The following is a 13203-nucleotide window of genomic DNA, read 5'->3' as shown; positions in this document are numbered from 1 at the left end:
TACTGTATGTAGCCTCTCTACTGTATGTAGCCTCTACTGTATGTAGCCTCTACTGTATGTAGCCTCTACTGTATGTAGCCTCTACTGTATGTAGCCTCTACTGTATGTAGCCTCTACTGTATGTAGCCTCTACTGTATGTAGCCTCTCTACTGTATGTAGCCTCTCTACTGTATGTCGCCTCTCTACTGTATGTCGCCTCTCTACTGTATGTAGCCTCTCTACTGTATGTAGCCTCTACTGTATGTAGCCTCTCTACTGTATGTAGCCTCTCTACTGTATGTAGCCTCTACTGTATGTCGCCTCTCTACTGTATGTAGCCTCTCTACTGTATGTAGCCTCTCTACTGTATGTAGCCTCTACTGTATGTCGCCTCTCTACTGTATGTAGCCTCTACTGTATGTAGCCTCTACTGTATGTCGCCTCTCTACTGTATGTAGCCTCTCTACTGTATGTAGCCTCTACTGTATGTCGCCTCTCTACTGTATGTAGCCTCTACTGTATGTAGCCTCTACTGTATGTAGCCTCTCTACTGTATGTAGCCTCTACTGTATGTAGCCTCGCTACTGTTATTTTTCACTGTCCTTTTACTGTTGTTTTTATTTCTTTACTTATCCATTGTTCACCTAAAACCTATTTTTTACTGAAAAATTGCACGGTTGGTTAGGGCCTCTCAGCAACCATTTCAAGTATTCGGCGTACACAACAAATAAACTCTGATTTGATTTAAAGTTGCCACGATTCCCTATTCCAAATAATCTGTCCTACACCAAACATTTTATTCAGAATTGTATGTTCTTAGTCTGCACAGTCCTAACCCAACGAACCCCACCCACTCTGCAGGTCCCCTCCTCCAGCTCTCTCCACCAACCTCCCCCGCCCTTACTCTTCTTATCTAACCGTCCACACCCTCTCCACCCTTCTCTCTCTCACTCTTTCCTCTCCAGCCAGTCATCACCACCACACCTTTTCCTCCACCCTCTCTAACAGTCCAGAGACAGAGCCGGTCTCTATTTTCTTTCAGCCTCTCTCTACACCTACAACCATTCATCCATGTGTCCCTGTGTCTCTCTAGTCTTCCCCACCCCTCTAACCCCCTCTAGCCCACCTCATTCACCCATTCCTATCCTCCTCTCACCGTGCACTCCACCTCTTCTGGTTCTGGTTTGATGTGTACTGAGGGCATGTCTTCTTCTTCCACCTGGGTCTGGGGCTCGGTCTTGGGTTCCTTCTTGGGAACCTTGGGTTGGGGCTCCTTCTTGGGTTGGGGCTCCTTCTTGGGTTGGGGCTCCTTCTTGGGTTGGGGCTCCTTCTTGGGTTGGGGCACCTTTGGATGTGGTTGGGACTGGGAGCTGGCACCACTGCTGGCCTTCTTAGGACTCGACTGGCACTGCAGAGGGAGAGAGAGGACTGTTAGCCAGTAGTAACACATACGGAGAAGAGAAAGAGTTACACTGGAAGAGATGACATGTTAGACACATCTAGAGAACGGCGACAGAGAGAGAGAGAGAGAGAGAGAGAGAGGGGCACAGTAATCAGGGGAACAGTCAGACTACCGCTACACAGGGAGAAAGGACATGCTAGCCAACTGTTACATACCCTGACATGCAACACAGAGAGATGAGAGGAGGAGGAGTTGGGTGAAGGCAGTAGAGAGGTGAGATAGCGGTCGAGAGAGGCAAAGAGAAAGATAACAAAGCCATAAGAGAGGAGAGGTGAGGTGAGAACAGGGGGAGGGGAAGAAGAGACAGGTAAGAAAATAGGAAATGACACACAAATAAAACCAGCATTACCCTCTTCTCAAACGGTAGGCCTATTACTCTGAAACTGTGCTATGCAGAAAGACAAATAATATATAAAGGGTAGGCCCTATGCGAGAGGAAAAGAGAAAGAGACATAGAAGTAGAGAGAGAGAGAGAGAGAGAGAGAGAGCCTGATCCTAGCCAGCCAGTGAGGGAATGAGAGCGAAAGAGAAACAGAGAAGCAAGCTCAACAGAAGTATTGTGTCCCCTCCCTCTCTCTCACTGGTAGGCAGTCACACCCTTCTCTAGAAGCAGAGGGGAGTGGAGAGAGAGAGAAAGACACACACAATCTCGACGCACACACTCGTTCGATTCAATTCAAGGGGGCTTTTCTGGCATGGGAAACATTGGATTACACGGTGAAAGCAAGTGAAATTAAACGATGCAGAAAAGTGAGGAGAAACCAAAAACTATTATCAACTGTGTAGCGTTTTTAACAATGTGCAAATAGTTGTAATAGGAATAGTAGAGGAAGATCAATATGGGTTGTATTTACAATGTTTGTGCTCCACTGGTTGCCCTGTTTCCATAGCAACGGGTCACAAATCTTGCTGCCGTGACTGGCACATTGCTGTATTTCGCCTAACAGATATGGGAGTTTATCAATGTTTGATTTGTTTTCTCATTCTTTGTGGGTATGATCTGAGGGAAATATGTCTCTCTAATATGGTCAGACATTTGGCAGGAGGTCAGGAATTGCAGCTCAGATTCCACCTCATTTTGCGGGCAGTGGGCACATAGCCGGTCTTCTCTCTATGGCGATCTCTCTCAACAGCAAGACCATGGTCACGGAATCTGTACATAGTCAAGGATCTCCTTAATTTTGGGTCCCGTCACAGTGGTCAAGTATTCTGACCCTGTGGATTCCCTGTTTAGGGCCAGATATCATTCCAATTCGCTCTGTTTTTTTTTGGTTGATTCTTTCCAGTGTGTCAAATAGCTACCTTTTTGTTTTCTCATCATTTGGTTGTGTTGCTGTCCTGGGGCTCTGTGGGGTCTGTTTGTGAACAGAGCACCAGAAACAGCTTGCTGAGGGGGGGCTCTTCTCTAGGTTCATCTCTCTGTAGGTGAGGGCTTTGTGGTGAAATGTGTGGGCATCGCTTCCTTTCAGGTGGTTGTAGCACTTAAAAACAGATATTTTCTGGATTTTGAACATTAGCGGGCATAGTCCTAAGTCTGCTCTGCAATGTACTGCTTGGGGTTTTGCTTTGTACATGAAGCTTATTTTTGAAGAATTCTGCATGCAATGTCATTTACAAAATAGCCTCCAACACTCTACTCAGCAAATTGGATGCAGTCTATCACAGTGCCATCCGTTTTGTCATCAAAGCCCCATATACTACCCACCGCTGCGACCTGTACGCTCTCGTTGGCTGGCCCTCGCTACATATTTGTCGCCAAACCCACTGGCTCCAGGTCATCTGTAAGTCTTTGCTAGGTAAAGCCCCGTCTTATCTCAGCTCACTGGTCACCATAGCAACACCAACCGGTAGCAAGCGCTCCAGCCGGTATACTTCACTGGTCATCCCCAAAGCTAACACCCCCTTAGGCCGCCTTTCCTTCCAGTTCTCTGCTGCGAATGACTGGAATGAATTGCAAAAATCAGAATAGCATGTTCATTACTTTGTTACTGTAGGATACAATGTCAAAACAGAAAACACCAACATTGAAGTGTTATTTTTGTGGGACGTCTTTGTCATGAAACAGAAAAGCATGCGTTAAAAACAGACATTTTTTATTTTTTTTTACAACGACTAAATAACATACCCCAACCCCAGATGCACGGTGAGCAATTAGAAAACGTCAGTAGTGAAAGTCTGCACAAAACGCATTGTAATGAATGTAATAGTATCGATATGACAGCAGTCAAACAGTCAAGTATTGTCTGCCCTTGTTCCAAACGTCGGATCCCATGGCAAATGTGTATGTTTCCAGGGCGCCTCGTTTCTCTGTCATCAAAATGGAGGTAACGCATGATCTCGCTGGAACGATTCCGCGACGTGGTTTCCCACGTGTCTGAGCAGAAGCTCTCCATACACACGCGCACTCCACCGAATGCTCCGCGCGCACACCGGGTCGAAACGAACGCTTCCAGGTCGCCAACAGACAGCGTCTCAGGCAGTGTCTCCTGGCTCCCCGTGCACCTCAGCCACAGTACAGTGGGGCTGTACGTCCATGCCACATAAAACAACGAGTGCGTCGCCGATATTGACTTTAGCTTGAGATGCTCGCTCCGCGGTGACAAGTTAGTGCCGATAGCGGACCCGTAGCATTGTCACCGGCTCATTCTATCCAAACGGTGGCCATCCCTTTCTAATGTCCAGCGTTTCCTTTGGTGGTGGCGCGGGGCAACTGCTCAGAGAGCACCGATCTGGCTTTTTAGCGCTGAGGCCTCGCGTGTTGAGGTCGAGACCACGGAGGCCCAAGAATCAGAAGAATAATCATCAGAGATGTCATGGTTCATCTCTTCCCCACCACCCGAGTGGTTTTCAGTCGGATGTTGTAGCAGAACGCGTATCCATTCCTCTTGGTCTATTTGCCATTGTAAATTCCGGACACTCTCACTGCGTCGGAGTCGACTGATAAGACTGAGTCGACTGCTACAGTGGCGCGCGGATTGATATAGGGTACATACCATTTTGAGATTAGAATTAGAATATGCCGTATCAATACAATGGAATGGCCAGCCCTGCTCTTCATTCACAACTGGCGATTACATAATTATGCATCGTACGCCTCCCCTCGCTCATCGACTCACCCATTCGCCCCAATCATACTCGACTCCATTGATTTCATCTGTTATATGTGTGAAATGAGTTTATGTTCAGTTGAGGAAATTATCATCAGGGTGATTATCAACTGGGCACGGCACCTTCCAGTTCCACTGTTGGGAGGAGGAGGGGCAATGAGGGGAAACCTTTTTTTTTTAAAATGACATGCCCTCTTAAAACTGGTTATAACTCCAGTTCTGTTTATGACATTACAATTCTAACAGCAGTATGTTATATAGACTTATTTAGGAAATGGTCAGTCACAGTGGTATTCTGCCACTGTGTACTCTCTGTTAACACTAGATTCACTAAAGCATTCATTTGACTTGCTCATGATTTTCGATTTTTGTTATTACTCTGCCATTTTTTAAAAGTCACGCCCCCCTCTGTCCTTCACCAAAATGAAGGAAAGCTTTGACTATATACAGACTCGGTGAGCATAGCCTTGCTATTGAGAGAGGCTGCCGTAGGCAGACCTGGTTCTCGAGAGAAAACTGAGGTGCACTTCCTAACCTCCTGCCAAATGTATGACCATATTAGAGACACATACAGTGCCTTCAGAAAGTATTCACACCCCTTCACATTTTCCACATTTTGTTGAGTTACAACCTAAATTTAAAATGGATTCAATTGAGATGTCTGTCACTGGCCTACACACAATACCCCATCATGTCAAAGTGAAATTATGTCACCATTTTCATTTACCGGACATTTAAGAAATGGACTGGATTCATATGCATCGGTTTGCGCAACCGGATTAGAGCGTCCACCCCCCTGCTCAGAATGCCAGAAATCACTTTTACTTTATCCTTCTTACCGAATACCCATGAGATGTTACAACACATAGGTAGCACTTCCGTATGGCTAGGGGAAGCTTTCCCTAAAGTACACTGAATTAGCCTAAATAGCTTATATACATATGTAAATACAATTATTAAAAATAGGGTACCACATCAGAAAGCATGATTTGGCCACACGGGCCACACTTCTGAAACAAAAAAAAAGCTGTGGATTTAAATCACATAGCCTACAGTTGGAAGGGCCCGCAATTTGGGCAGAGCATGCAGCAAATACCAAATAGATTATTGTTGAGTTTTGACTGCCAGTGAAAAGCAGAGAAACCCAGAAAAATATATCGCAACATAAAAAAAAAATACAATCTCAGAAAAACAGTTTGGAAAATGAAATGGCTATTGCTGTAAATAGAAGACAACGAAAAGACTCCAATCTGTCTTTTAATTATGAAAATTCTCAACCTAAAGTTATTGGCACCACTAGAGTACGTCAGCCATCTATCTCCCCGGTAAATGTGCATATTCACGGTCTGTCATTGGGTCAGTGCTACGTTTGCTTGTTTTAAAGACAATAATTTTTTCTTCCAGGTTAGATGAACGCCATATTGTATTTGTCTCTCCCAATAACTGCCTGCATTTTTGGTTTCGATTTTGTCGAGGCTACTTTAAAGCCAGGTAAGACGTGCTTCAAAGTATGTAGTGAAATGGCCAGCTGGATAGTGTTTCCTCTGACACGTTGGTGCGGCCGGCTACCGTGTTCAGCGAGCATTGTGTCAAGAAGCAGTGCGACTTGGCGGGGTCGAGTTTCAGAGGATGCAAGGCTCTTGACCTTTGACCTCTCCCTAGTCTGTAGGGCTGCGGCTGATAGGGCAAGACTTTAATTACCAATTGGATAACAAGAATTGGGGAGAAAAAGGGGTAAAAGTGCCAAAAAATATATAGAAATAAAACATAAAAATCCTTAAGAGTCTATTGATACACCCGTGCGTTTATCGGAGTAACATAATAAAACAATCCCCATCAAAATGTCAGTTGAAACTAGAGATACCTTTTTTTTTTTTGTATCGGCTGCATCCGCCTATGTCGGCCGTCCGCATCTGCGGGGGAAGGTGGCCGAGCTACAGCGGTGTTTGTCAGACCATGAGACATCCAGAAAACATGACCCCAATGTGTAAAGGGGAGACTCTCACAAACAGATGGTGTTCTCCGTTTTGCTCTACGACCAACACAAGTGTCACAGGACTCATCTGAAGCTAACCCATACAAATGAATGGAAGTATGGAGGTAGATGATTCTAACAAAAATAAGGGCTTCAATATGTGACCATCTCGATACATTCCCATATGTTAGCTTAGTGGAAGCTAGCGATGATCAACAACCAATTTGACAGTGCTTGAAGAAGAACTTTGAAAATAATAAAATGGGCAAATGTTGCCCAATCCAGATGTGGAACACTCTTGGAGACTTACCCAGAAACCCTCACAGCTGTCATCTCTGCCAAATGTGTTTCTAGCATGTAGTGACTCAGGGGGTTGAATACTTACCTAATAATGATGTGAATATGAGTGTTTTTTTCCCACTTTGACATCAAGAGTATTTTGTGCAGATCACTAGCAAGAAATGACACAGTTTAATCCCATTTAATAAGACAACAAATGGGAATAAAGTCCAGGGGTGTGAACACTTTCTGAAGGCTCTGTAGCACATTTCCCACCGATTACACAGACTTCAATTTGAAAACAAATCCAATCTTGATAAACTCCCATATCTATTAGATGAAATACCACAGTGTTCCATCACAGCAGCAAGATGTGTGACCTGTTGCCACAAGAAAAGGGCAACCAGTGAAGAACAAACACCATTATAAATACAACCAAAGGTAAACATGTGTCCCATGCCAATAAAGCCCATTGAATTGAATTGAGAGAGAATGAGTTGGCTGCAATATGGAAATGTTTAGGTGTGGGGGTGGGGAAGGAGGGAGGGAGGAGGAGCAGACATGTGACCCAGCTGCAGCAGATTCCTCACAGAGGTGTGGTCCCCCAATCAGCCTAGGTGTGGCTCCACACACACACACACACACACACACACACACACACACACACACACACACACACACACACACACACACACACACACACACACACACACACACACACACACACACACACACACACACACACACACACACACACACCATCCCCCCATCCCCCCACTACATACACACCTCCCCCCACCACACACACCACTTCCCCTTCACACATGCTGTCCTCTCCCAATGACCATTGTAGAGGAACAGAGACCCCTCTATAGTCACAAAAGTAAGCAGTGAGCTCAATGTGATGTGACACCTCTGACTAGCTAGCTAACCACAACAGACAGAGAGCGGTAGATCCACAAAGAGTCAGCCCTGTTTGTCCCACTACAAGAAGAGAGGGAGGGAGGAGAGGGTGGGGTGGGACCCCAGCCCTGTTTGTCCCACTACAGGAAGTTACAGAGAGACAGGGAGGGAGGAGAGGGTAGGGTGGGACCCCAGCCCTGTTTGTCCCACTACAGGAAGTTACAGAGAGAGAGGGAGGGGAGGGTGGGACCCAAGGGGTGGGTGGGACCCCAGGGGTGGGTGGGACCCCAGCCCTGTTTGTCCCACTACAGGAAGTTACAGAGAGAGAGGGAGGGAGGAGAGGGTGGGGTGGGTGCCCAGCCCTGTTTGTCCCACTACAGGAAGTTACAGAGAGAGAGAGGGAGGGGTGGGTGGGACCCCAGGGGTGGGTGGGACCCCAGCCCTGTTTGTCCCACTACAGGGAGTTACAGAGAGAGAGAAGGTGGGTGGGTGGGACCCCAGCCCTGTTTGTCCCACTACAGGAAGTTACAGAGAGAGGGGGAAGAGAAAGTAGAAGGCAGAAGGGGGAAGAGAGCATGGGGAGAGAAAGAGGGCGGGATAGAGGGAAGGGGAACAGAAACAGGACAGGGAGTGAAAGGGACAGCAAGGTTGGGATAGAGGGAGGGAATGAGGGGCAGAAAAAAAGATGAAGAAAAAGAGAGAGCATGATGAGTGTGAGAGAGGGGAAGACCGTGTGACAGAGAGGGAGATGGGGGAACAGAGTGACTATTTGGGTCAGTGCTCTTCCCTCCTCTCCTCCCCTGTCCCTCCTGCTCCCCCTCTCCTCCCCTGTCTCCACACCTCGTGGCTGCCTGGCTGTGTCCCTCCCTGTGGGTACCGCACGTGGGCACAGTGTGGCCTCTCGTCTGGAACACACACGCCTATATCCCACAGACACAAAATTGGACACAGGAGTCTCTGGGACCATTGTGGCTTTAACCTTTTGCGTGTAGGGGGCAGTATTTTCATTTTTGGCTAAAAAACATATCCATTTGAAATTTCTCAGCCCCAGAAACTAGAATATTCATATAATTAGTCAGATTAGGATAGAAAACACTCTAAAGTTTCCAAAACTGTAATAATATTGTCTGTGAGTATAACAGAACTGATATTGCAGGCGAAAGCCTGAGGAAAATCCAATCAGGAAGTGCCTCTTATTTTGAAACCTCTGTGTTCCTATGCATGCCTATCCTCCATTTAAAGGGATATCAACCAGATTCATTTTGATATGGCTTCCCTAAGGTGTCAACAGTCTTTAGACATAGTGTCATGCTTTTATTTTGAAAAATGAGCGTGAAGGATCACATTGCGTAAGTGGAATGGTAGGGGCTCTCAGAGTGAGTTTTGCGCAACTGAGTAAAGCCACCATTGCTTCTCCCACTGTTATTGAAAAAGCTACACACTCGGTTGATATATTATCAAATATATATTTTAAAAACAACCTGAGGATTGATTATAAAAAAATGTTTGACATGTTTCTGTGGACATTATGGATATTATTTGGAATATATGTCTGCATTGTCGTGACCGCTCTTTCCTGTGTATTTCTGAACATAACGTGACAAACAAACGTCGGTATTTTGGGTATAAAAATCATCTTTATGGAACAAAAGGAACATTTGTTGTGTAACTGGGAGTCTCGTGAGTGAAAAGTGAGTGAGTGACCTAGCTACTTAATGCTTAGTGTACATAATGTTATACGATGCTATCTATAAACTTACACAAAGGCTTGGATTGCTTTCGCTGTAAAGCATCATTTCAAAATCTGAGACGACAGGTGGATTAACAAATGGCTAAGCTGTGTTTTCCTATACTGCCCTTGTGATTTCATGAATAGGAATATTATTTGACTGTGGCGCTATGCTATTCAGCGGTTGCTGATGACAATTATCCCACTACCGGGATGGATAGCGTCAACAAGTTAACAGCACACAGTGACACAAGGCCCATCACGGTGCCATCCATTTTGTCACCAAAGCCCCATATACTACCCACCACTGCGACCTGTATGCTCTCGTTGGCTGGCCCTCGCTACATATTGGTCACCAAACCATTGGCTCCAGGTGATCTATAAGTCTTTGCTAGGTAAAGCCCCCCTTATCTCAGCTCACTGGTCACCATAGCAACACCCACCCGTAGCACGTGCTCCAGCAGGTATATTTCACTGTTCACCCCCAAAGCCAACTCCTTAGGCCGCCTTCCCTTCCAGTTCTCTGCTGCCAATGACAGGAACGAACTGCAAAAATCACTGAAGCTGGAGACTTGTATCTTACCGATCGCTGCACCTGTACACAGCCCATCTGTAAATAGCACAACCAACTACCTCATCCCCATATTGTTATTTACCCTCTTGCTCTTTTTGCACCCCAGTATCTCTACTTCATATCATCGTCTGCACATCTATCACTACAGTGTTAATGATAAATTGTAATTATTTCACCTCTATGGCCTATTTGTTGCCTTTACCTCCCTAATCTTACTACATTTGCACACACTGTATAAATCTTTTTTTCTACTGTATTAAAGACTGTACGTTTGTTTATGTGTAACTCTGTGTTGTTGTATGTGTTGAACTGCTATGCTTTATCTTGGCCTGGTCGCAGTTGTAAATGAGAACTTGTTCTGAACTGACCGACCTGGGTAAATAAAGGTGGAATAAAAAAAAAACAATTCAATAATGGCCATTGGCTATGAGGTAAGGAAAATGGGACAGATCCAGAATGAAGGAAATGACAGTATGTTCTGTCTACTTTAACGCGACTTCATGTTTGTTCAGTATGAGGTAAGACAGTATATGGTTTACCATCGCGACTCACAGATGACACGGCTGACACAAATAGACGACCACAGCCAAGAGGTGACTGAGGGGAAGAGAACACAGACAGACACATAATTTTTAAAAAACACACACACACACACATAAATTACACCACATATACAGCAAACACACACACACATAAATTACACCGCATATTCAGAAAACAGACACACACACACACACACGTGCACACACAGTGACCTGGCCTTGCCCCCTCTCCTCCAGTTTCAGTCCTGCCTCTCAGTGGCTGCTATGAAGTCTGCCACTCTGACCTCTGTGTGTTCTGCTTAACAGTCATAATGAATTAAGGAGCATAATTGTAGTGGGCACTCTGGACACACACAGTCTTCCTCTGGTGGAGAGTAGCTGATCAAGAAACTTCCATGTAAGAGAGAAAACGTCCTGTTTACCATGCAGGCAGATGAGGGAGGGAGGTTTCTAGGCTCTAGTCTTAGGTTCTGCAGGCGGATGAGGGAGGGAGGTTTCTAGGCTCTAGTCTTAGGTTCTGCAGGTGGATGAGGGAGGGAGGTTTCTAGGCTCTAGTCTTAGGTTCTGCAGGCGGATGAGGGAGGGAGGTTTCTAGGCTCTAGTCTTAGGTTCTGCAGGCGGATGAGGGAGGGAGGTTTCTAGGCTCTAGTCTTATGTTCTGCAGGCAGATGAGGGAGGGAGGTTTCTAGGCCCTAGTCTTATGTTCTGCAGGCAAATGAGGGAGGGAGGTTTCTAGGCTCTAGTCTTAGGTTCTGCAGGCGGATGAGGGAGGGAGGTTTCTAGGCTCTAGTCTTAGGTTCTGCAGGCGGATGAGGGAGGGAGGTTTCTAGGCTCTAGTCTTAGGTTCTGCAGACGGATGAGGGAGGGAGATTTCTAGGCTCTAGTCTTAGGTTCTGCAGGCGGATGAGGGAGGGAGGTTTCAAGGCTCTAGTCTTATGTTCTGCAGGCAGATGAGGGAGGGACGTTTCAAGGCTCTAGTCTTAGGTTCTGCAGGCGGATGAGGGAGGGAGGTTTCTAGGCTCTAGTCTTAAGTTCTACTAGGCTCATAAGCTCTACCACTGTTTGCTTTTCCTCCTAGAGCACCGGGTGAGAGGAGAAGAGGGCGAGGAAAGAGGAGAGGAGTGGCCACATGAGATGATGAGAAAAATAAGATACTGTACGGGTATGAGAGGGAACAGAGAGCTGGAGGGGTAGTAGGAGAGAGAGGAGAGGGAACAGAGAGCTAGAGGGGTAGTAGGAGAGAGAGGAGAGGGAACAGAGAGCTAGAGGGGTAGTAGGAGAGAGAGGAGGGGTCAGAGAGCTGGAGGGGTAGTATGAGAGAGAGGAGAGGGAACAGAGAGGCTCGAGGGGTAGTATGAGAGATGAGGAGAGGGAACAGAGAGCTCTAGGGTAGTATGAGAAAGAGGAGAGGGAACAGAGAGCTAGAGGGGTAGTATGAGAGAGAGGAGAGGGAACAGAGAGCTCGAGGGGTAGTAGGAGGCAGAGAGGGAGGGAACAGAGAGCTCGAGAGGTAGTAGGAGAGAGAGGAGAGGGAACAGAGAGCTAGAGGGGTAGTAGGAGAGAGAACAGAGAGTTTGCTAGAGGGGTAGTAGGAGAGAGAGGAGAGGGAACAGAGAGCTAGAGGGGTAGTAGGAGAGAGAGGAGAGGGAACAGAGAGCTAGAGGGGTAGTAGGAGAGAGAGGAGAGGGAACAGAGAGCTGGAGGGGTAGTAGGAGAGAGAGGAGAGGGAACAGAGAGCTCGAGGGGTAGTAGGAGAGAGAGGAGAGGGAACAGAGAGCTCGAGAGGTAGTAGGAGAGAGAGGAGAGGGAACAGAGAGCTAGAGGGGTAGTAGGAGAGGGAACAGAGAGCTGGAGGGGTAGTAGGAGAGAGAGGAGAGGGAACAGAGAGCTAGAGGGGTAGTAGGAGAGAGAGGAGAGGGAACAGAGAGCTAGAGGGGTAGTAGGAGAGAGAGGAGAGGGAACAGAGAGCTGGAGGGGTAGTAGGAGAGAGAGGAGAGGGAACAGAGAGCTCGAGGGGTAGTAGGAGAGAGAGGAGAGGGAACAGAGAGCTAGAGGGGTAGTAGGAGAGAGAGGAGAGGGAACAGAGAGCTAGAGGGGTAGTAGGAGAGAGAGAAGAGGGAACAGGGAGCTAGAGGGGTAGTAGGAGAGAGAGGAGAGGGAACAGAGAGCTAGAGGGGTAGTAGGAGAGAGAACATAATAATTTGTTCTTAACTGACTTGCCTAGTTAAATAAAAGGTAAACAAATAAAATAAATAATACATTTTGGTTTGCTATACATTTTTTCAGGATAGTCCTTGGTAGTAAGAATCCTTCCAGGTAATTCTGTCAAAAATCAAGGTTTTTAGGTATGGAATTTTGATTTGGAGTGAAGGTTGTTGTAGAGGGTAGTATCCTCTAAGTATTTGCAAAAACAATTGCATTAAATTTTTCTTGCAGAAAAAGTCAGGCTCTCTCTCAAGGTGGAGTAGGGGCGGGGTCAGAAGAAAGGGGGGCGAGGTGTGCAGCCTCAGTAACAGGAGGCTTGACATGGGGGAGGGAAACAGAGAAGGGGTGGGGCAATAAAGCTCCCTCTCTAGAACTGTGTCAAGAGTGGGGGGACTGGAGAGAGGACAGTACACACGCAAGCACGCAGGCATGACCACTTCAGACCAC

At 46.6% G+C, this 13203-nt stretch overlaps 1 protein-coding gene and 1 long non-coding RNA gene across 5 annotated transcripts in view; one reads left to right on the top strand and one right to left on the bottom strand.

Annotated features, from left to right (window-relative positions):
• The window catches only part of LOC118366079 (Krueppel-like factor 8), a 121543-nt gene that overhangs the window by 63842 nt on the left and 44498 nt on the right, over positions 1-13203 (bottom strand). For 3 of the 4 annotated variants that reach the window (XM_052491712.1, XM_052491711.1, XM_052491713.1), the window contains exon 2: positions 1137-1388. In XM_052491712.1, the coding sequence (XP_052347672.1) occupies positions 1137-1388 (252 nt within the window). Of the gene's footprint in view, positions 1-1136; positions 1389-1791; positions 1942-13203 lie in introns of those variants that run through there. The other variant, XM_052491714.1, reaches the window with a different exon arrangement.
• LOC127914587 (uncharacterized) lies at positions 9773-11555 on the top strand. The gene is made up of 3 exons (XR_008088930.1): positions 9773-11185; positions 11233-11253; positions 11301-11555. It is a non-coding gene; the product is annotated as an uncharacterized LOC127914587 (long non-coding RNA).

Source organism: Oncorhynchus keta, chromosome 33, assembly GCF_023373465.1.
Source record: "Oncorhynchus keta strain PuntledgeMale-10-30-2019 chromosome 33, Oket_V2, whole genome shotgun sequence".
In the NCBI taxonomy this organism is placed as follows: domain Eukaryota; kingdom Metazoa; phylum Chordata; class Actinopteri; order Salmoniformes; family Salmonidae; genus Oncorhynchus; species Oncorhynchus keta.
The sequence above is the reverse complement of the archived record's forward strand: the minus strand, read 5'-3'. Positions and strand labels throughout refer to the sequence as shown.